The 24,067-nt window shown below is 38.1% G+C and overlaps 1 protein-coding gene across 1 annotated transcript in view; it reads right to left on the reverse strand.

Moving 5' to 3' along the window:
• IFT52 (intraflagellar transport 52) overlaps positions 1–24,067 on the reverse strand; it is a 197,674-nt gene that overhangs the window by 156,837 nt on the left and 16,770 nt on the right. The window contains exon 3 of the mRNA XM_090372064.1: positions 10,163–10,250. Within this exon, the coding sequence (XP_090228190.1) occupies positions 10,163–10,250 (88 nt within the window). The remainder of the gene's footprint in view (positions 1–10,162; positions 10,251–24,067) is intronic.

Genomic DNA, 24,067 nt, shown 5'->3' on the forward strand with positions numbered 1-24,067 from the left:
ACGTACTTGTCAGCAAGGTGCTTTGGAATCAAAAGGGCGAAGAACCAGCAGTAACAGTTTGTCACCATGACACAAACCAGCCAGTGGCTAGCATTCAATTTATCATAAATTTCATTCAAACTGATTCAAATCTGGCTCTTCTGCATAAGTTCATATTGTGAACGTTCATCTGCTGCACTTGAATGTCTACTTCTGAACACTTTCCTCTTATACATGTTTTCGACATTAACAAAACCGTCATCATACTGTGCATGTGCACAGTAGCGTAGGAATGCCTTGGCATTGGGGCAGGTGTGAGGGATGCCAGTATCAGAAGTGTGCCACTGACAGCTCACATCAGTTCCATGCCAAGCTATTTCGACACCCGAGGCTAACTCGTGTGTCGAAATGGCGACAATGTTGAAATAGCTGATGAAATGGTGCCCCTAAATGATGTCCCATCAGCATGAGAGCAGGGGTGTGAAAATTAATTTTTGACAAATGGTATGTTTTCAGAGGGCAATTCAAGCCTGCATGCATCCTTAAATCTGAGTACACACTGCATAGCAGCATAAATCTATTTGACGTCCTGAACATAACTTTGAAGGGACCAATCAGGTGACCACTTCATCAGCGCATGCTCGAATGCATCTTCTTCTTCGGGTTCTGTATTCAATTTGAACGTTGCAGACCAACATTTTCCACCCAATTCTATCTCTTGCTTTGTGAAATAGTTCTTGTGTCATAAGACCCCGTCCATTCTTTGAAGGTATCAAGCTACTTTTTTCTTTTCTTCCTTTTGCTCTTTTGCCTTTAATCTTCCACTGCAGGATTAGTCTCTGCAGGTCATATTGTGGACCTCTTTTAATATGCCCGAGGTTGGCAGTCTTTCTCTTTGCAATTGTAGTTAGTAGTGTCCTTGTGGTTCTTGCCCTCTTAAGAATCCACTCACCAGTGACCTGATCTGTCCACGGCATTTTGAGCATTCTTCTGGGAGTCCACTTCTTAAAAGCTTCCAGTTTCTTGATTTCCGCATAACCCATATAGGAGAGTGCTCCGTGTGTAGCATTTGGCCATTCAACATCTTTTCTGGAAATCCACTTTCGTGTCACAGAGGAAGTGCTTAAGATTCTTAAATACCTCTTTGGCCATACCAATTCTGCTCATTATTTGTAAAGATCTCACCTAGATATTTAAAGCTACTCACTTGTTCGATGGGGGGTTTCCACAGCATATTTTGATTCCAGGCTTGATTTTGATTCCAGGTTGATTCCAGGCTTATGACCATAGTTCTGACCTTTAGCATTAATTGTTAAGCCTATCTGCTCACTGACTGTTACCACTTTGTTGAGGAGTGTTTGTAGCTTTTCTTCTGAGGTTGCAATGAGGACAATATCATCTGTGTATTGCAGGTTACTGATAACTGAACCATTAACAGTAATTTCTTCTTTAGAAATTTGTATTAAATCTATAACGGTTTCAACACAGAGGTCGTACAGCATAAGAGACAACACACATCCTTGCTATGGACAGATCCAGAATGAAATCCAAATTTGTACCGATTGCCGCTTCAAGGTATAGTAACTGTAATATCCTTAGTTCCTTGGGATTGATGTTTAGAGATTGACTGTTCAAGAGCTGGAAGAGGATACCATGTTTCAAGCAATCGAATGCTTTGTTAAAGGCAATGAAGTAGACAAATAGGTTTTGCTGGTGTTCAACTGCTCTTTCTGCCGGTATATCCAGGGCATATATTGCTTCTCTTGTACCAACTCCCTTTTTAAAACCCATCTGGTCTTTTCCGAGTTGTTCTTGAATCTTGTTTGTTTGTTTGTTTGTTATTTGGTTTTTAGGAGCATTAGCAACTAAGGCCATATTGCTCCGGGATATGCAGTGGTCATTCTCTGACCTTTCCGCATCCTCTGTATTTGGTGGTGACGGGCTCGAACCCCAGTCTAATCAAGAAGCATGTGCTACGCACTGCTGCTCCTTCCCACCTGGCTATGGAGGCGCCTCTCTTCTTCTTGAATCTTGCCTTCAATTCTGTGTAGAATCATCTTCAAAGGGACTTTCATGGAGTGGCTTATGTGGCTTATTGTGTGGTGGTCTGCACAATTTGCTGTTCTTGCCTTTTTTTTGATATGGGAATGAAGATGGATCACAGAAATTCAAGGGGTAGTTTCCCTCCATTTAGGATATTATCGAAAATATTGAGAAGCTGTTGTTTTCCTCTTGCTCTGAGGTATTTGAGCATTTCAGCTAGGATGTTATTAATGCCAGTTGCTTTGTTATTTTTCATTGATTTAATTGCTTGCTCCAGTTCTTCCAGCCAAGTCTTGATGTTCGCCTTCTGTTTGGGTGTTGTTATTTCCTAGTTGTCTATCGTCCTCGCAGTATAGTTCCCTCAGATATTCTTGCCATCTATCCTTTTTCTGTTGTTTGTCCACAATTTTCCTGTGGTTTTTATCCAGAATGTAGTCTCTTGCATGGTTTTTCGTGACGTTGAATGGTTCCCTCACTTCTTTGTGGACTAGATGTTCCTTATGCTCATTTTGCAGATATTCAATCCTTTTGCATCTTATAGTTTTCTACATCTTTGTTCTTAAAGTTTTTCCTGCGCTCCATTATATGTAGTATCTCTTGGCTTTCCTTTGGGCCCGATACAATAACCAAAATTTGCATTTGCAGCATCTGTCATTATTTTCTTGGAAAAGGTCCACTCAGATTCTAGACCTCTATCTAGTAAATTGCTTGAATAGCAGTTACGCAATTCACGCATTGTGTACGTTCTACGATACAGTACTGAATAAGCTAGAAGTTATAAATAATGTGTATAGTGTTTTTGTGCTTGTTTGTAAATAGATAATCGTGAATATTGTGATTTATAATTTAAATAAAACAGCAAAAGCCCAATTAATTTTAGACATGCCATCGTCGTAATCCATTCGATATATGGAAAATTTTTTTCGTTCTACGGAAACTATTTTAAATGTAATTACCAAAGGGAATAAATAGAAAAATTCACAATAAAAAAGATCGTTAAACAGAGGTCGGACTGTATTTAATATTATTTATTACAATTTTACCAATTATCGAAAAAAAGGTGCGTAGCCACAAATTTGCCAAGGGCACCAAAAACCTAGATACGCTTCTGCATAGTGAAAATACATTTGTTTGGAGTAGAGTTATACATGCAGACAGAGGGACAGATGGATGGGCAAAGGAATAATAATTAGAGATTTCTATTAGTCCAATTTTAATGATATTTGAGATGGCTTGACAAATTGTTCTAAATAGGCGAAATATAAAATTTTATGAAAATCCACTCATTAGGACTTAAATACATGCGGGCAGACAGTCAGACATGGTGCATAATGGCCTTTAGCTGCTGTTCACCGTAAAACCAACAACAATAACAACAGCAACAGACAGACAGATGGATGAACAGACAACAGGTCAATATGTGTTTTACATCTAGACACTCATGAGCCAAAACATTATAACCACCCCTCTCTCCATGGAAGGACACATCCCATGGCACCTAGAAGTGACATCACTGACTGACACAGCATATACATGGATAGCACCAGTAATGCCTATCAGTTTCTCAATACAAAGCCCATGAAATGGACAAAGGGAAGGACCTGATAGTGTTTGAGTGGGGAATGATCTGTGCCGCTAGGAAGGTGGGGGAGACAGAATCTCAGTAACTGCAGGCACTGGCAGCTGTTTGAGGGCCAATATAGTGAAGGTGTGGCAGGAATGGTCCAAAGAGGGATACATACTTCCTGTGTGACACACTTGCTGGGACAAGGAAACCACCACCACCACCACTGGTTGATAATTGAAGCGAATGGCAATTGGCATGTGCTGTCTGGGACAATCCCTCAATTAATGGCAGTCTATAACCAGGGCATACAGACAGATAGACAGATTTTCCAACAGTAGTTACCATATCTGTTTCTTCTTCTTCCTGCTTCGCTAACACACCATCCAGCAGTGCCCATGTTAACCGACTGTCACTGACATCTCTGCCTGCAGTGGGCACAGGAGCACCATTCCTGGAACACTGGATGACTGGAAATGATTCACCTGGTCTGATGAATCAAGGTTCCAGCTCCATCATTCCAATTAATAGGTATTCAATGGTGAGCAGGTGAACAGCTGCATGGTTGGACGAAAACAGGCCAGTGGCAGTGAATGGTTCGGGAATGTTTTTGTAGACGCCACTGGGTGCCGACATCTCCCACTGAACACACCCTCACTGCCAGATCCTACCTTTGGCATTGTCTTGAATCAAGTTTTGTTCTACATGGTGATTGTGTATCCAGATGGTACTAGACTCTTTCAACAAGACAACGCCCTGTGTTACAAGGGCCACGTTGTGCAGGAATTGTTTGAGGATCGTGTCCAAGCACAATCCTCAAACCATTTGGTGGGATGCAGTAGAACAGAGCATTTGCCAGTTCACGCCAGTACCCTGTTCCATCACTAAACTCCGGGAAAGAAGGATGTCCCAGAGTTCAACAATGGAACGAGGTACTGACGACTCCATAAGACTGCAGAAGATGTCCTCAGCATACCTAAGGACACTATCTGCTTGTACTCAGCATGGCATGGGCTCCACGAGACTATGGAAGGGGTCCTCAGAATATCTGAGGACACCTTTTGCAGTCTCATGGAGTTGATGCCATGTTTTTGTTATGTTGTTATTTGGTTTTTAGGAGCATTAGCAACTAGGGCCATATTGCTCTGGGGATATGCGGTGGTCATTCCCTGACCTTTCTACATCCTCCATATTTGGTGGTCACGGGCTCAAACCCTGGTCTAATCAAGAAGCGTATGCTACGCACTGCCGCTCCTGCCCACTTGGCTACGGAGGCACCAGTTGATGCCATGCTGGGTGCAAGTGGTTATCACAGCAAAAGATGGCCCAATAACAAAACAAAAACATGGCATCAACTCCATGAAACTGGAAAAGGTGTCCTCAGATATTCTGAGGACCCCTTCAGTAGAGAAGGGGTCCTCAGTTCTCGTGGAGTCGATGCCGTGCTGAGTACAATTAGGTAGATAGTAAATCTAGTCTCCTCACCTAGTCATAAAGTTTTGGCTCAGTTGTACATACTGAACAGTCCAGTTACACCTCAGGATGAAAGTAAATGACAAATAACTTATGGAACTGTAAGTTATTTGTACAGTATATGGATAATTTTCATGTAGTCATGGATTTAAGATAAGTGTCTGCTTAAGGGAGCTCCAAAATTACTATAGCTAAGGCACAATGTCATAAGCTAGCATTCTTAACACGGAATTGAATAACTTTGTGTTTCAAAGTTAGTTAATTTATGAAAAAGCATTCTCATTAGATTTGAAACAAGTAGGTGTATGCTTTTTTTGGGAGCCCACAGCATATAAGTCCCCAAAAAGTATTTCTGTTTGAGATGAGATCTCTGAGATTGCTTAATCCCCTACTGCTTGTGTATAGTAGTTTAATACATTAGGAATTAAGTATGTAGTTACAGACAATAAAAACATTTTTTTTTTGTTTTAAACAGAAATGTTTAATGATCAAGTTGTTGTTGTGGTGGTGATGTTTTCTGGTGCAAGGGCTACATAGGCCACATAGCGCCTCACAAATTAACTGAGTCACTTATGATAACTGCACGGTGAAATGATCAAGTGAATTTATGTGAGTTCCTCCACTTTCACTACAAAATATGATACATCATCAAGCACAGTGAAACATTTTTCCCTTATGTGCTGAATGTTGTTACTGATGCTGAAAAAAATGTTTTCTTCCATAACAATACTGTTTATTTTGAATGGGACTCTTTCTAAATCTATTTTGGAAGTCATTTTACAAATCAACAATTATTCTACTGGTTGTTGTTGTTGTTTGGTTTTTAGGAGCATTAGCAACTAAGGCCATATTGCTCCGGGGATATGCGGTGGTCATTCCCTGACCTTTCTGCATCCTCCGTATTTGGTGGCTCACGGGCTCGAACCCCGGTCTAATCAAGAAGCATGTGCTACGCACTGCTGCTCCTGCCCACCTGGCTACGGAGGCGCCTATTCTACTGGTCTTAAATGCATTCACATTGCAATAATAATGCATTATTCTATTGTATAAGGTATATATCTAATGTATAAATACACCTAATTCTGTTTTTGCACAAACTTTTTTTACACGAATTTGATTTAACACGAATTCAAAATAAATATTTCAATCTCTTTTTTACACGAGTCATTTTGGTTTAACACGATTTCTATGAATTTTTTTTGCCTAAATTCTAAGAATTTTTTTTTTTATTTGTGGCATATTAGTATCATTTCTATATTACACGCTCCAATAGATTAGTGTGATTATTAGCTATTTATTAGTGTGATAGATTAGCTAGTGTGTGCGTTTTGAAATGCGTGCTTTTGTTTACCAATGTGTACGTCTAGGTATCTATGAATCATCAACGTTTTTATTGAATTTGGTGCAGATCTACGTTCGTGCATTGTCTCTTCGAAAGACATTTAGTAGTAAGCTCTATTTCAAAGTGAAAGAATCTTTAGTGAAATTTGTGCACATATAAATTTATTAATTTTGCCTATAGTCAATAAATTGTAAGTTTACAAATTTTTCATACTTTTTTTTATTAACTATAACTGAGATATTTTTCGGTAGCCCTTATATAATGTTGAATAATTCGCCTATTACCAAAATGAAAAGGAAAGCGAGTTCTTTGGAACTTAAAATTCAAATTTTAGATCGTCTTGCAACTGGACAAGGGGCTACGTCTGTAGGAAAGCATTTTGGTGTACATGAAGCTACAGCAAGAACTATTAAGAAAAATGAAGCTGCAATTAGGAAGTCGGTATGTTCTGGAACAAAAGTAAGTGTTAATTCATCATCATATACAAGAGATATTGTCAAGGAAAAAATGGAAAAGGCTATGGTAATATGGATAGAAGATCAGTCACAAAAAAGAGTTCCAGTAGATGGAAATGCCATCAAGCAAACAGCACTAAGAATTTACAGACAGATTAAAGAAAAGAAGCCAAGCACTTCATCTCAAACAAAAAACAGAAAGTATGAATTTTCTGCGAGTACAGGTTGGATGATAGGGTTTCTTAAAAGGAATGCTCTTCCTAATATAAAAATTAAAGGTGAAGCTGCATCTGCAGATGAACTGGCCACTAAAGTATTCCCGCAGGAACTTGCAAAAATTATTGAAGACGGAGGATACACTCCTGATCAAGTGTGGAATGCAGATGAAACTGGTTTCTTCTGGAAACGAATGCCGAACAGAACGTATGTAGCCAAATCGCAGAAAACTGCTGGTGGTTTTAAGGTAGCTAAGGATCGTGTGACCTTGTTATTTTCCTCCAACGCTTCAGGAGATCGTATGTTGAAACCACTGCTGGTAAATCGAGCCCTAAACCCACGTTCAATGAAAGGTGTAGATATCAATAAACTGCCTGTTCACTGGATGTCAAACAAGAAGGCCTGGGTGACAACTGCTATCTTTACAGAATGGTTCAACAAATGTTTTGCCCCAGAAGTCAGATGTTATATGAATTTGAACGGTCTCGAATTTAAAGTTCTTCTGATTTCTTGACAATGCACCCGGCCATCCTGTCTTGGAACACCCAAACATACAAATTTTATTTCTGCCACCTAATACTACATCTTTGATACAACCGCTAGACTAAGGTATAATTGCGACAATTAAAACATACTACGTAAAACGAACATTCCAACACGTTTTGGACAAACTGAATGATGAAACACTAACAGTCATTAATGTGTGGAAGAAATTCTCTATTATGGATTGTATCAATCAAGTTGGATTAGCGTTAACTGAATTAAAACCAGCAACTTTAAATGCGTGTTGGAAAGCGGTTTGGCCACAATGTGTAAAAAGCAAAGATCCCATCATCCCTAATACGACCGAATTTCCCAACATCATTACAATGGCACACAAAATTGGTGGAGAAGGATTCGATAATCTATCGTTTGAAGATATTGATGAATTGTTAACCAACAAAGCCCTAAGCAAAGATGAAATATTAGAGGTTGTCCTTGGGACTCTTTATCCCACAGAACGTAGTGATAATGAAGAAAATGATTCTGTTCTAAATGCAGATTTAATAAAAGAAGGTCTGGAACTGGCCAGAAAATTAGGTAATCATTTTGTCAAACATGACCCTAATGAAGAATGCGCTGGGAAGTTTCAACGTGAACTGAAGTTGTTGACAGCCTCTTACAGAGAATTATATAACGGCCTAACCAAAACACGAACACAACGATTAATAACTGAATTCGTTCGTAAAAACCAGTGAAACATCAGCACCAGAGGAGACTCGTGCTGATTTTTCTCAAGAGATCACAGATAGAATTTCATAATAGAGGAAGAAGACCATGTCCAAAACATTTCTAGTGATATTCCAGTCGTACGCAAACGTATGCGCCGTTTATTATCAGAAAGTGAAAATGAATAAAATCTTGTTATGTGTAAAACAGATTTTTTTTGTTCATGAAGAATTTTTTTCATTTCATATGCATACAAATTTACTTTAATACATTTTCATTACATATTATTACATGTGTATTTTGTTGAAATAAAATAATAAGCTTAAAACAAATATTTTTGTGTTTTTTTTTTAATTATTTTTACGGATTTTTTAGATCCGGAACCAATCGTCTTTCCTTCCATAAATACAATGTCTTTTTTTACACGAATTTTTTTTACACGTATTTTCAGGAACGTATCTATCGTGTAAAAACAGAATTAGGTGTATTATATATTATTAAAGTTTATGAGATTACTTGTATTATTTCCCCATATCAGGCAATATGCATTGCTCCTTCTAAAATGAACATAACGTAACATGTATTACTGAACTTTTCAAATAACCTATATATTGTCTGCTTCCCATAAGTATATGCAGCATGGTTATAAAGTCCTCACCTATTTAAAAAAAAAAAAAAAAAAAAAAAAGTGTTAAAAAAGAATCATAGAAAACGTTTTGCACAGGCAGGCACAAAATTTAATGGAATATTTTTTCCATAAGCAAAAAAAAACTGTGGCTCAAATGGTTGTAAAAGAGTGCCAAGAATTACATAATAAGACATTAAAGCATATATATAAAAAGAGTAATGCAGCATTTCCATTAGTGTGTTGTGTTGTGAAAAAAGAGGTTAACACCAAGAGGTTCCATCATAAGACAAAGTTTTAACAGTGTGCTTATTTTTTATGAAAATAATCAGAATTTTTAAAGCTGTCCCTGTTTTTAAGCTCAAACATATAAAATAACCTCCATGTCCAAGAAAAACTTCTCATTAACACAATTAGAGAATTCAAAGGAATGAGAAAAAATCTACAATAAACTACAAACTGGACTTTTCAGATCAGAGCTTCAACTTTGACAAGACGTTGTCACATATCTGTATCTATCAATGAACAGGCTGACCAGTTTCTTTTCTAGTGAATGAAATATTTGCACCTGATAAAAAACAATTGGACATACCCCAAATTTTAGCATGTTTATCAGACTTGACTCTGCTGATTCTTGGCTATGGGATATTTCAAAGGCCATGCATATAGATAAAACCCAACTTTTTATGGTCTTTAAAGAATAACATTCAACTTGAGGTTTCTACTTCATTATTCCTCATTCACTAAAAGTTATCACCAATATAGACATGTAAAGCTAGTAGTACTATAGTACTACTTGTATATACATATAGTACTACTTGTATATACATATAGAACATCTCTGATGAATCACGTAATGGAAATTTCTGTAACCCCATTTTGTATTATAATAAAACCTTGGCCTCTGGTGATGAACAATTGATTGAACTATTTTTTATTCTTTCATAAAAAAAACTCAAAAACAGTTTTATGCCTGCCTATAAAATTTTTTTCTCTGAAGCCTTATTTTTACAATTATTAGTTTTTAAAACAGCTATGAACTTTAAAATTACTTTTATATAACTAAAGAAATCTATATTTTGTTGGATAATCTTACAATGTTTGCAATATTACCCACTAAATCCAAATCTTAATAGACTGGACAATATTTGTAAGGTTATCCAACAATCTTACAAAAAGCCTCATGCTATATATCAAAAAACAACTATACAACTTCAAAAATCAGAATTTCGGTAGTTAATATTCTTTCAGGCTACCTCTGTTTCTGTGAATTTTTCTCTTGGACCTGGTAAAACAAAGACTGCTGCTTGTGAAAGAACTTGTGCAGATAATTCTTCTTTATTACTGTAAAAAAAAAGTACATGAATATTTAGAGAAAAGCTTCAAGCTACGGAAAATTTATATAGCCTATGTACTCTTCAATTCTGAAGCATTAATGAAATAGTGAAAGCAAACAAAGTTTTCACACAAAGCATTAAACAACATCTCATATTGCGAATCCCTTCATGATCTACCTTACAAATGCCTTTGAATAAGTTCTCTAAAAGGACAAGTATACTGTTATTTATCCTGGTGGGATTTATTATTTATTCTGCCACCATCCAGACAGCATCTTTTTGGGGACTGTTGTATCCTCAATAATGATGCCTTTTATGGAAATAGAAATTTTGTTTAATTTCATTATATAGCTATGTACAAATTGATGCTTCAGCACTCCACAACACAGTTGTCGAGTGGGGGATCACACTACATAGTTTTCCAGTCTGTTTTTTTTTTGCCAAGTCCGGGGTATGGTGGGTGTCCAAAAAATGTTATATACTCAGTAGTGAGCTATATAGTGGGCTGGTATGGGCTCATGAGAGCCCATTGTTATTTTTTTTTGAATTTTTGCGAGCCCATTGTTGAGACCATCATTTATTTTACAAATGAAATCCTGAATACAATTATTGAGTATCCAGAGCTGAAAGTATGGTGGGGCGAACGGGGGCCCCCATTCCCAGCATTTTAATGGCACAATAGATCGGTTATGTATTTTAAAATTGCTTAATTTTTGATTTAATTACAGTTGGACCTCTGTTTAACCAACTTCTTTATACCGAATTTTTTTAAATTCCCCTTGGTAATTACATTTAAAATACAGTAGTTTCCGTAGAATGAAAATAATTTCCATGTAACGAACAGATTAGGAGATACAACTTTGCATTGTTCTCACCTCTGGCTTTTAGGTAATTAGAAAGCGTGAATTAAGGGTGAAAAGGATTACCGTTCCACAACGTTAGTGGTGTCCGTAAAACTTTTGCAGCCACATTCCGAGAAGTCCCACTAGTCAATATATTATTATTATTAAATCATTTTATTGACCCAATAAATATGGTCTGTACCCCTTACACGGCCATTCAGCTAGGAGAGTGATCCATAATACATTTAATTATTTACATTATATAAACAAACATGTTTATATTAAATATACAAAAAATAACTCAGTTTTTACAGTCAGTGGATGTCAACTTACTTAAGTAACAGACATAAATGTGAAATATTTACAAATTTCAGTAGCCGATTTATCAGTAAACAAATTTAGGTACAGCTTTTCCAGTGGGAGTAGAGGTCAGAGCTCCATCCACGTGAAAGTTTCCTGTAGTTTTGCTGTTCTGTATACTTTTGAGTCACAGAACTTGTCCAGATCAATCGCTAGTCTGTTGATCAGCTGGATAGTGTTTCCGGGGAACATAGCAGTTAGGCGACCTAGACTATTTAGCCCTGTTTGAAGAGGAAGCTAAGGGTCGGTCCGTCTGGTAGCATCCTGCTCTCCTTGGAGTCCTAACGATGTCGTCCATTCTGGGGGGCATCTATGCATCCGGTTATGAGTTTAGTAAGTGTTAGAACATTTTGGGCAGCAATCTGATATTTCCAAGGCATCATGTCTAAATTCGAGTAGAGCACCAATCTCGAGATGGTATACTGTCTCCGTTATTCTGTTAAGACATTTAAGGATCCAGTACTCTAACCTGAGAAATTTGATGAAGTGGGTTTTGGGTGCTGTGGACTAGATGATGGAGGAATATAATGGAATGGGATAAAGGCAGCATTGGACATATCAGATAATTAGCTGAGGATCATGTATTCCTGTGAGCTCTTGGCATGGCAGCCACATTGCTGCATAAGTCTTCGTTTTGGTGATGCTTAGATGCTGCTGAAATGTGAGGCCCTCATTCCACGTTAAGGCTAAGTCCTTAGGTGAGATGACTTTTGCTACAGGTTCCCCTGCGATAAAGATTTGTATATTGTTCCTTAACCTTTCTGGTTAAGGAACAATATACAAATCTGGTTAAGTTCTAGACTGATTGAATCTAGATACATTTCTAGTTGTTCAATTTTTCGATTGGCCAGTTTATTGATGGTAGCTGCTTGATTAGGATTAGATGATGTTATGTAAAATTTAATGTCATCTGCATAAGACAGAAAGTCCTTCTGTGATATACTTTCCATAGCCAGTCAGAGGATTAAGAAGATTCTCGACATGGATTCCCAAAGATTCCCGAATAGCCTCTGATCAACCTGTGCTGTGGTTCCCCTTTACTCCGACAAATGGGCGTATGTTTTTCGGAGAAGTGAGTGATCCACATGTTTCAGTAAATTTCTCTGTCTGTGTTTACATGGTCACAGTTTACACGAATATCTGAGTGATTCCAATATTTTGCACAGTGTTCAAAGAACTAGTGACAGTAGCAACGTGGGGGGATTGAAGCAACTAAGATATTATATAAATTTTACGAAGATGAAATGTTAGCAGATTTTGAAATTTCATTGAGGCTTCCACTATGTAGAAAATGTTCTAAAATATACTGGCATAGGGGCAATAATTAAAAAAAGAAAAAAATGTATCCATTATACCACCAATCTCCAAAAAACCAGCGCGAAGTAAAGATGATTGCTAAAGACCTTGATATGGAAACTACAAAGATCAGTCGTGTGTTCGGGCTACGAAGAGCAGCTTGTAGCTTGTAGCTTTTTGTGTAGTGCCATTATATTTCCCTAGTTTAAAAAAAATAAATAAAAAATTCACGCGTCTGCCGAGCATGTGCGGTAGATGGTTTTATGCGAAACATCCTTCACGTCACTATATAACGTCACATGGTTGTAACATCATACTATTCAAAAATTCCAAAACGTTAGAACTCGAGATATTGAACTGGTCACGAAAAATGCGTCATGCACTCTAATCTAATCATACTACTAGTAAGTGTTCTACACAGACTAGTGGTCTGAGCGTGGGAAGCACCTCTGGTAGACGCCACAGATGACGTCACATCCGTGACCAATCAGATTTACTCGGTAGATACCCCCCCCCCCCCAAAGGATGTTTCACATCAAAAAGTCAGCAAAAGTGCGAGCCCACTGTTAAAATATCCACAGCTCACCACAGTATATACTAGAGCAGTGTGTCATTCCAACAGTGATCAGCTTCGGTGGAGGTAGTGTCATTGTCTGCAGATGTTTCTTTTAGTTTCAGCTTGAGGCATTGGTTGTTGTTCTTGAACAATAAATGCCATGTGGTACACTGACATTCTGGCTCATCCTGCTCTTCTTACATTGTGGCAACAGCAGCATGAGAAGAGCCATTTTCTGGTTCACCATGATAATGCACCATATCATACTGCACAACCTGCAGAGATGGCACTGCAGTCGCAGTAGTGAATGGACGCATCTACATGGAGTTGCATTTGATTGTTGATGGCAGATGGGGATCGTACTATAACTTCGTTTGGTTTTGAATCGATACTAGGGTTTTACCATGGATTTTTTTTGATTTTAAGGTTCATGCAAATGGACTTTTATTTTAATAAGTGATATATATTCCGAGTAAGAGTTTTGCTTACTATAGTTTTCACCAATTTTTGTGCCATTAAGAGTATTTTTGTGTAGTGCGATCGTTACAGCTCTAGCGATCTCACTGTTACTGTTGTTGACTTGATTGCACCTCAAGAACACAAGTTTTGAGTATATTACAAGTAAAACTAGCTACATTAGGCATATTTTGAATGGGGAATCTGATTATAACGATAGTTATAATGTATTTTCAGAACTTGAGTTAGTTTTCTTTGTTTATAGCGGTTTTCCCCGCCAAAACTGGGAAATCACGATATTTCAGTTTAAATAACTGTATGTTGGAATTAGACACATTAAATTATTTCCCCCAATATAAGGAACAAATGAAAATGGACAAAATGACTGGGCAAGAACAAAATACTGAGGATAAAAGGCAAAAATGTGGAAATAACAATTTAGAATCCCCGGGGACAAAAGGCAAAAGAAATAACAATTTAGAATCCTCAGGAGCTCATATCTGGTGAATATGGGCATACCCAGTGTCCTGAGCTGGATATCATCATTCTTCTCTTTCTTGGTGATTCCTTTCCACTTCTGACTCTCTCTGTCTCTCTCAAGGTGACTCGGGAATTTCTTTTGGCTGGTGCAGCATAATTTTCAGGCTTCCTTGCACCATATGGCTAATAATAATAGACATAAGAGACAAACCCTGACTTAGAAATAAGAATTTTAAGCAAAAGTACTCCCAAAAATGGTGATGAAACTAATAATGAAGACTTAGATGCATGTCCTCCAGGCCTTCTGAGTATGAAAAGGGCCAAAAAAGTGAGGAATCAAGCTGAGAACAAAGAGGGTAAAGCAAAGGAAAACAATGAAAAGACTGATAATAAGATAGAAGAGGAAAAATGATTTCAAGCAATAAATGAATTGGCAGATCCAATTAAGAAAATAGAGTTGAAATTGTACTTAGAGGACTTCCATCATAACCAGACTAACAGAATAACATCTATAGTTAGACTGCAGATTATAAACTGTTGGACAGTCTTAGAGCAAAGGGTGATAAGAACTCATAGAACTAATATCAACTTAGAAAATAGAGTGCTGAGATCTAGGATAGACAATGTAACTGAGAAAAGGAATAATTACAAAGAAATGAACATCCTAAGTTGTAGCAAGGGCAAGTAAAACAGAAAATAGCCAGACTAAGCAACCTAACAAACCTAAGGAAATACCCAGGACTAAGGAAACCAATACAGTGATATTAAAAGCAAAACCAGACAGCTACTATAAGACTAGTGAGGCACTCAGAGAAGCTGTTGTGACTCAACTGAAACCCCACCTAGAGGAGATCAGAATAAGAAGTAATAGGAAAGTGAGAGAAAATGGGGTACTACTGGAAGTAGCAAACAAAGAAGATTTGAAAATGGTAGAAACTAACCATGAAATCTTAAAACTTGGTTTAAAACCAGAGAAACCAAAGGGAAAGAACCCACATATTCTACTATTTGATATCATACAATATACTCTTGAGAAGAAATTAATGACAGATATATATATTATAAAAATTTCCAAGAAATAATGGACATAGAAAGCCACAAAAAGCAGGAAAAATGGCCAGATAAATATTATAGTGGAGATTTCTCCAAAAGGTGCAGCTACAAGGACAGCAAAGAATCTATGCTGGCTGGACCAGCCACAGGAACACTTCCCTGTAACAAGACGTTAAAACTGTCATAAATCTGGACACACTGCCAGGGATTGCCGTCAGAAAGAACCTGTCTGTGGTCACTGTGCAGCGGCTGGGCATGACTATAAAAACTGGAGAAATAAAAATCAGCAGCCAAAATGTGCTACCTGCAAGGCAGCATGGCTGACTGACTATACACACAGCATCAGGGATGAAAAATGTCCCTGCTATAAGAAAATGATAAAGCAAATACAATCTAGACCAACTATGGGCCAGACTGAAAATAGAAATGTGGCTAGGGCTTTAAATCTCGTCCAATTTAATGCTCAAAGAGCAAGAACTGTTGTAGATCAGATGAAGATCAAATTACAAGAAAATAATATAGATATAAGTTCTTGTTACTCCAAGAACCCTACACCCAAATGGGTAGGGTTCAAGGATACCCAAGAGGCTACAAAATAACAGAATACACCCCGGGTGTCCCTTCAACAGCAATAGTGGTCAGAAACACTAACCTTATAGTCACAAAGGTGGGTCATCTCTGCTTACCAGTGGCAGTGAGTGCCCAAATCACCAGTGCAGTTGGACAGTTCTATATTATATCTCTTTATGCAAGACCAGGTGAAGACATAAAACTTACTATAGATTACTTACAAGCAGTCATAAATTTGTTACCTACTGCAAATATCATCATGTGTGCTGATGTCAACTGCCGGTCAGCCTTATGGCATAGCCATACAGAAGACAGAGCAGGCACACACAATGGCCAGATATTATCAGATTTTATAGCCACCTCACCCTTTCAAGTCATAAATAACAACCTAATAACTTACCAACTTTTAGCAGTACCATATGGGAGAGTGACATTGATGTCACTCTTGCCACCAATTCAATACTTAATAATTTGTCTAGTTCTGCATTTAATTTAATCAAACCCCCCACTTCCACAACACTAGATGGAAGTTTTTCGATGATTAAATAAAATACCTGCTGGCTGAAAGCAAATTTTTGCACACCCATCATGCAACCATCCTCAATTTAAATTTATGCTCCCCCAAGTGAGTTGTCTGAGCAGGAGAAAGGATGCAGCAGCATTTAACATATTCAATCCACTTAAAGCCTTGGACACCTCAATCAGATCTTCTTGCAGGTGCCTAGTTTTTAGATGGTGCAATTTGTACAACTGAAGCCTTTCCTGATAAGAGTACCTTTTTTTTTTGTTCCCCTCACTAATCTTGTTACCCTTCTCCACACCCATTCCATTCCAACAGATCAATTCTTAAAATGAGGATTTCTGATCTGTATGCAGTACTCAAGATGTGGACTAAATACTGCCTTAAACAATTCAATAATCACCTCCTTGACACTGCTAACAAAATTCCTATATGTCACTGAAGCTTGCTTGTCAGTCTGTCTGGACTGCTCAGAAAATTTCCTGTCTGACTACACAATTACTCCCAAGGTAGGAGAGAATAAAAACATTCTCTACTACCCTGAGTGTTGTACTTCACACTTAATATGTATATCGGTAGCAGTAATCCTTCGCATTTATCGTTACTCCACACGACCATCTCTTTATCCGTAACAATAATTTACTGCTAATGCCACATTTCTCCAATTTTATACCAGTCTTTTATATGCAACAATTTCAAAAGCTTTTCTGTTATGTTATAAACTTTAATTGCCACTTCTTAGCCCCTCTGCCTAATTTATCAAGGTCTCATTACAGTAACCTACCCTACTAATTGTCATCAACTACCTGTCAACTTTTGTATCATCTGCAACTTTGAAATCAAGCCTGATATGCCTTCATCAGCATCATTAATAATACTGAAAATAGCAATGGGCCTAGAATTGAACTCTTGGGGGACGGGGGGTTTCAAAAACAGCAGTACCTAATGATGACCACTCACTGTCTTCTTACTCCACACGACCATCTCTTTATCCGTAACAATAATTTACTGCTAATGCCACATTTCTCCAATTTTATACCAGTCTTTTATATGCAACAATTTCAAAAGCTTTTCTGAAATCTCAACATACAAGTCAAAATTATTTTTTGCATTATATTATCCAATCAAACTGAATCAGAAAGATAAGCTTTTAACAAATCCATGGTGTGACTGCAGTATAACTGCATTCATGTCAAAAAGAAGATCCTGCAATACTTCTTCACTAGGCAATACTGCAATACTTCATACTAGGTGGTAGATGACTCTCATCAACCGGTGCAATACCACCACTTTGCTTATTGGAGGCTTAAAGTGGTGGAACCCATGTTTAGTCTCCAGAGCAAAGTTCCGGTCAACACTCCCCCCCCATCTCTTCCATTATGCAGTATGATTGATGTCATTTGAGGTTATGATGAAAAAGAAGATCTAATCTTAGTTACTTTTCAAGGATACAGCTCTAAAACGGTGTTCGCAGGCCGGCCGCTAGTTAGTACGCTGGATCAAAACTATTGGTAACTGTCTAGTATTAGTAATGGCCACATGATGCAAGGAAGCCTATGGCTTATGCTGCACCAGCCAAAAAAACAAAATAATAATAATAATAAAATAAAATAACAAAAAATATATAAAATAAAATAAGAATAAAAACAAATTAATAATAATAAGAAGAAAAATTTTAAAAAAAATAATAATAATAAAAATTAATAAGAGAAAAAGAAATGGACATCCTATGCATTTCCCTCCTCCCTTAGGTAATTTTCCAGCTGACCTTTGAATTTCCCCAGACTGTCAGCCTCTACCACCCATGTAGGTAACTTATTCCAGTAATTTATAACTGGCTGGCTAAAATAAAACTTCCTGCAATCCAGTCTAAACAACTGTCCCCTCGAAATTATGACCCCTAGTTCTAGAATCACTTATAACTGAAAATTTCATCCTTATTCATTTTGCTTATGCCTCTCAGAGCCTTAAACACCTCAATCAAGTCTAGTCTAAGATAACTAGTTTTCTTCAGTTTCATTTTCTGTCGACACCAAATTTCGCAACAATTGTAAAGCCGTTACTAATCAGTCCAAACTAGAGTTTGAACAGGCTAAGAGTAGAAAACTTGCTTCTTGCCCTAATGGTAGCCGAGCATTCTGGTCTCTTGCCAAAGCTATTGGCCGCAACTTTTGCCCATCTCTGCTCCCACCTCTGTCCAAACCAGATGGTTCTGTTGTCACTTCAGCCAAGGATAAAGCTGACCTGCTAGCATCCCATTTTTCTTCCAACTCACGTATTAATGATCTTGGCAAAACACCTCCCACCATTCCCAACACACTCCATTCAATGCTTTTTTTTTTTTTTTTTTTTTTGGTAGTTGTTGGCGCATCGGCTTCTGTGGCCATAATGCACCTCCCAAGGTTTTTGCAATACTTTGATCCAAGCCCGAGGCGGGATTCGAACCCGCAACCTTTGGGTTGCCAGGCAGGTGCTTTACCCACCTGGCTAGCCCGGTCGGCACCATTCAATGCCTCCTGTGGTCTTCCGTCAAAAGGATGTCAGAAGAATTTTGATGAATCTTGATGCTAAGAAAGCTCCAGGTCCCGATGGTATTTCTCCACTTGTTCTCAAAACCCATGCTCCTGAACTTACTCCTATTCTTTGCCGCATTTTTTTTCTTTCGTATTCCAAAGATGTTTTTCCTTCTGCTTGGAAATTTGCTCATATCCAGCTAGTTCCTAAAAAGGGTGACAAAACGCTCCCATCCAATTATCGTCCCATTGCAATTACTTCTACTCTTTCTAAAGTAATGGAGAAATCAATTAACCACCAACTCTTAAACTATCTAGAACCCTTCTGTCTGATCAACGATCGCCAATATGGATTCCATCAGTGTCGATCCACTTGTGATATTCTGGCTTATGTTACCCATTTATGGACTAATTCAATGGAAAGGTTCGGTGAAACACAACTAGTTGCTCTTGACATCTCAAAGGCTTTCAATCATTTTTGACATAAAGGTCCTCTAAACAAGCTTCCATCTTATGGTTTGCCAACTGTTTTTAGTAATTGGTTATCCAGTTTTCTCTCTGATTGCTCACTGAGGGTGATGGTAGATGGCTCTCTGTCTTCTAACTTCTCCACTAATGCTGGTGTACCCCAAGGTTCAGTTCTTTACCCCACATTTTTCCTCTTGTATATTAATGACCTTCTTCCATTGACTGGAAATCCCATCCATAGTTTTGCCAATGATAGCACATTGCATTCCACTTTCCATTTTGATAAACTTTCCCTGTTCAATCAGCTTCAACTTCTCGAAAATCTGCTACCAATTCCTTAAATGCCAATCTTCAGGTAATTCTCCAGTGGGGCAAAGACAACTTAGTTGATTTCAACCCTTCTAAAACTCAGTCTTGTCTTATATCTCGCAAAAAGGATTCTTCTGCCCCTATGCTTATCTTTAGTGACACTCCGATTTCTACGAAAAATGATATATCTCTTTTGGGGATTACCCTGACTTCTAATCTCTCTTGGCACAAGCACATTACTAATATTGCTTCCTCTGCATCTAAAAAACTTGGTTTTCTCTTTTGCTCTCAGCGTTACTATTCTTCCAAACAGCTGCTCACTCTGTATAAATCGCAAATCCGCCCTGCCATGGAATATTGTTCCCACATTTGGGGTGGTGGCCCCAAAACTTCTCTCAGGCTTCTTGATTCCATTCAGAAGAGGGCAGTTAGGTTAATTAATGATTCATCTCTAACAGAGTCTCTCCACTTGTTGTCTCATAGATGTACTGTTTCTGCTGCATGCCTCTTCTACAGATACTTCCACGGGAACTGTTCTTCTGAATTGGCTTCTATAATTCCCGCTCTCTCTTTCAAAACAGTCCGAACATGTGCCGCCACCAGCCAACATCCATTTATTGTCCAACTTCAAACTCACAGAACCAACTTTTCACCTTCCTCGTTTATTCATTCAACTGCCGCTTTCTGGAATAACCTTCCTTCATATGTCTTTCCTGAAAATTACAGTCTACAGAAGTTCAAGTCCAATGTCAACAAATATCTTCTTTCATCTTCTCAACTTCCAACCCAAGCACGGTACTAAGTACTATAGGTTCTAATACCTCTCGTGTTTGGGGTTTACATAAAAAAAAAAACCTCTGCAACCCACATATTCAAAGTCTTTCCTCATATGGATGCCCTTTTGCTGATCTCACCAGACAAGTTGCTCGTCTTTGGACCCTTTCAAGAAGAACAATGTCTTTCTTTAGGTGTGGTCTCCATACTTCAACACAGTATTCCAAGTGTGGTATAACAATAGCCTTATATAACGGGATTATGACGTCCTTATCTCTACTAGTGATTGTTCAATAAATCATCGATAGGACCATGGGCTCTCCTTGCAACATGGGCTCTCCAGTCTACAATGCTCAGAGAACTTCATATCTGACCATATCGTAATACCCAAGTCCCTTTTCTCCACTACTGGCTTTAGTTCAACTCCGCCAAGTGTATAAGTTATTTTGGGGTTACTGTTCCCCAGGTGCAATACCTTACACTTTGCTGGATTAAAGCATAGCTGCCATTTTCTGACCATATCTGAAGTCTATCTAGGTCATTCTGAAGAAGAAGATTTGCTTGGCAGCAATCATTAACTACTCTACCAATCTTTACATCATCTGCAAATTTAGACATTACGCCCTCTATCCCTTCATTGATGTCATTTATGAAAAACAACAACGGTCCTAATACTGAGGAATAACCATTTATCACAACCCTCACCACCTGCCCTGAAGCCATCCTGCTATCCATCTAAGGATTTTCCCTGTGATTCCAACCTGTTCAAGCTTATAAAGTAACCGCTCATGTGGGACTGAGTCAAATGCTTTGCTGAAATCCAAATAAACAACGTCGAAATTATTCCCTAAGTCCAGCTCTTGAGTGATCCTGTCAAAATAGCTAAACAGGTTAGTTAAACATTATTTTCCCTTCACAAAACCATGCTGAGTATCCTTTTGAATTCCATTTCTATTTAAGTAATCTTGAATTCCACCACCACCCTTATTAGCATTAGCATTAGTAGAGGCATAAGATGCAAGAAAACAAACTTATACAGCATCAGCCAAAAGAAAAAGAAAAAAAAAAACCCTCTCATTTCACCCCTCCATTCATTCCAAATGCCTGTCCAGCTGAGCCTTAAATTTATTTAAGCTATCAACTTCCACAACAAAAGATGGAAGTCTATTCCACCAATCAACTATCCGCTGGCTAAAGGCAAATTTCTGCACATCAATTCTACAACTGTCTTTCCTCAATTTCAAACTGTGTTCCCTCAGGTTCTTAATCTGAGCAAGAGGAAGAATCCCATCAGCATTCAGCTTGCTCAACCTATTCAAGGCCTTATACACTTTAATCAAATCACCTCACAGGTGCATACTCTCCAGGCACTACAATTTGCAGAACTTAATATTTGTTCCCCTCACCAATATTGTTGCCCTTCTTTGTACTCGTTCTAGCAACTCTACATCCTTCCTAAAATGAGGCCTCCAGACCTGTACACAGTACTCTAGGTGTGGCCTGACCATTGCCTTGTATAACGGGATAATCATCTCCGTGTCCCTGCTAGCAAAATTCTTATATATCATTGACAAGACTCCATGACCTGCCCTGCCAGCCCATCTGCACTCCTCGGCAAACTTCATATTTGACTGCACAATTAACCCCAGGTCTTTTTCACTTTTCATTTCCCTGATATAGAGTAAAAAAATATGTGGAGGTCCTAATGTCTCTAAACTTAATTAGACAGTTGGACAGACAACTTGAGTAGTCGACACCCGCTAATTTTCATAAAATCGGACAAGTGCTAATAATTTATTGTAATTTTTCATAGTAGAGGATCTGCGATCTCATGATGGATTTAAAATAAACTTTTTGGATTTTTTTGAAAAGAGTAGTACAGGCTATTTTTAGAAATTTTAAAGAAATATTAAATTTTAGGAATATTACATTTTATTTTAAAGCAAAAGAATACTCTTATCTAGGGTTTTCTTCAGCAACAAGCTGCATCCGGATGAAGTGTAATTCAGAAGCTGTTGAAATTGCAATTATATGGAAGGAGGACGAAGGGAAAAGCCAGCTTTTGTCCTAAATTCTTGCATGGGGAGTAATTGTAGGCATAAAGGGAGATGATGTCCTGAATCCTGATGGGGGCTTTTCGTTAATACCATCTTCAAAGGAGAGTGCATAGTTGTCGAGGCCGTCTTTTATGGCCCTGGCACGTTTCATTGCAGTATTTCAAAAGCATGGTGGGGTGGGTGTTGAGTAGGATAGAGGGGAAAAATTTCCTGCCTCACTGTATTATACTTATAGTTTAGAAATTTGGAAATTGTAGATTTTTTTTTTTTTTTTTTTTTTTTGCTAAAAAAACAAGAAACATATACAATTTCCAAATTCCCAAACTATAAGTGTAATACGGTAGAGCGGGAAATTTTTCCCCTCCACCCTCCTTCACCCTTTTTCGACTACTCAACACCCCCTGCCCCCACACACACACACTACACTTTCCAAAAATTTCCAAAGATAGCCTATACTACCCTTTTCAAAAATATTCCACAAAGTTTATTTTAAATCCATTATGAGATCGCAGATCCTCTATTTCCACTTCTCTGAGTGTAATATCACAAAGTTGGTATGTTTCTCTTCTTTTTTTTTTTTTTTTTTTGATAGTTGTTGGCGCATAGGCTTCTGTAATTTTTGTGGTCATAATGCACCTCCCAAGGTTTTTGTAGTACTTTGATCCAAGCCCAAGGCGGGAATCGAACCCACGACCTTTGGGTTGCCAGGCAGGCACTTTACCCACCGGCTAGCCCGGTCGGCATTTCTCTTCTGTTACTGTTACCTTTGCATTTGTCAATGTTAAACTTTAGTCGCCACTTCTCAGCAAATATGCCCAACTTATCCAGTTTCAGTTGAAGTAGCATGCGGCCCTTACTGTCGTTAAAAACCCTGCAACCATTGTATCATCTGCAAACTTGGACATTAAACGTGATATACCTTCATCAATATCATCAATAAATTTACAAAACAACAATGGGACCAACACCGAACCCTGGGGAACTCCATTAATAACATTTGTCCACGAAGAGCAATGTCTATTGATTACCACTCTCTGTCGTCTCCCACTTAACCATCCCTTTATCCATTAGCAATGCCATACCTCTCCAATTTGTACAGCAGTCTTCCATGTGCAACAGTATCAAAAGCTTTACTGAAATCCAAGTATATGATATCAAAATTATTTTTGGCATTCGGTTTCTTAGTAACCACATCATAGTATTCAATGAAATTGGTGAGACAAGACCTCCCTTTAACAAACCCATGCTGTGTCTTAACTATTACTACTATCTTGTCTAGATGATCCTGCAATACTTCTTTAACCAGCGATTCCATTATTATCCCTAGAACACAAATTAAACTAACATGTCTATGGTTAATTGTGTCACCTTTTGTGAATTAGTAATGCATTTGCACACCTCCAGTCCATGGGGACCTCTACTGAGTCCAAGGAAGCTCTCATAATTATGGCTAAGGGTTTGCTTACTTCCTTTGCTGCCTCCTTTAATAGAACTGGATAGATCACATGCACCCCAGGTGCCTCCCTTATGTTTAACTTCAACAATTTCTCCCCCACTTTGCTCTCAGTTA

Source organism: Mastigoproctus giganteus, chromosome 4 (genome assembly GCF_048544385.1).
Source record: "Mastigoproctus giganteus isolate SK-2022 chromosome 4, ASM4854438v1, whole genome shotgun sequence".
NCBI classification, from domain to species: domain Eukaryota; kingdom Metazoa; phylum Arthropoda; class Arachnida; order Uropygi; family Thelyphonidae; genus Mastigoproctus; species Mastigoproctus giganteus.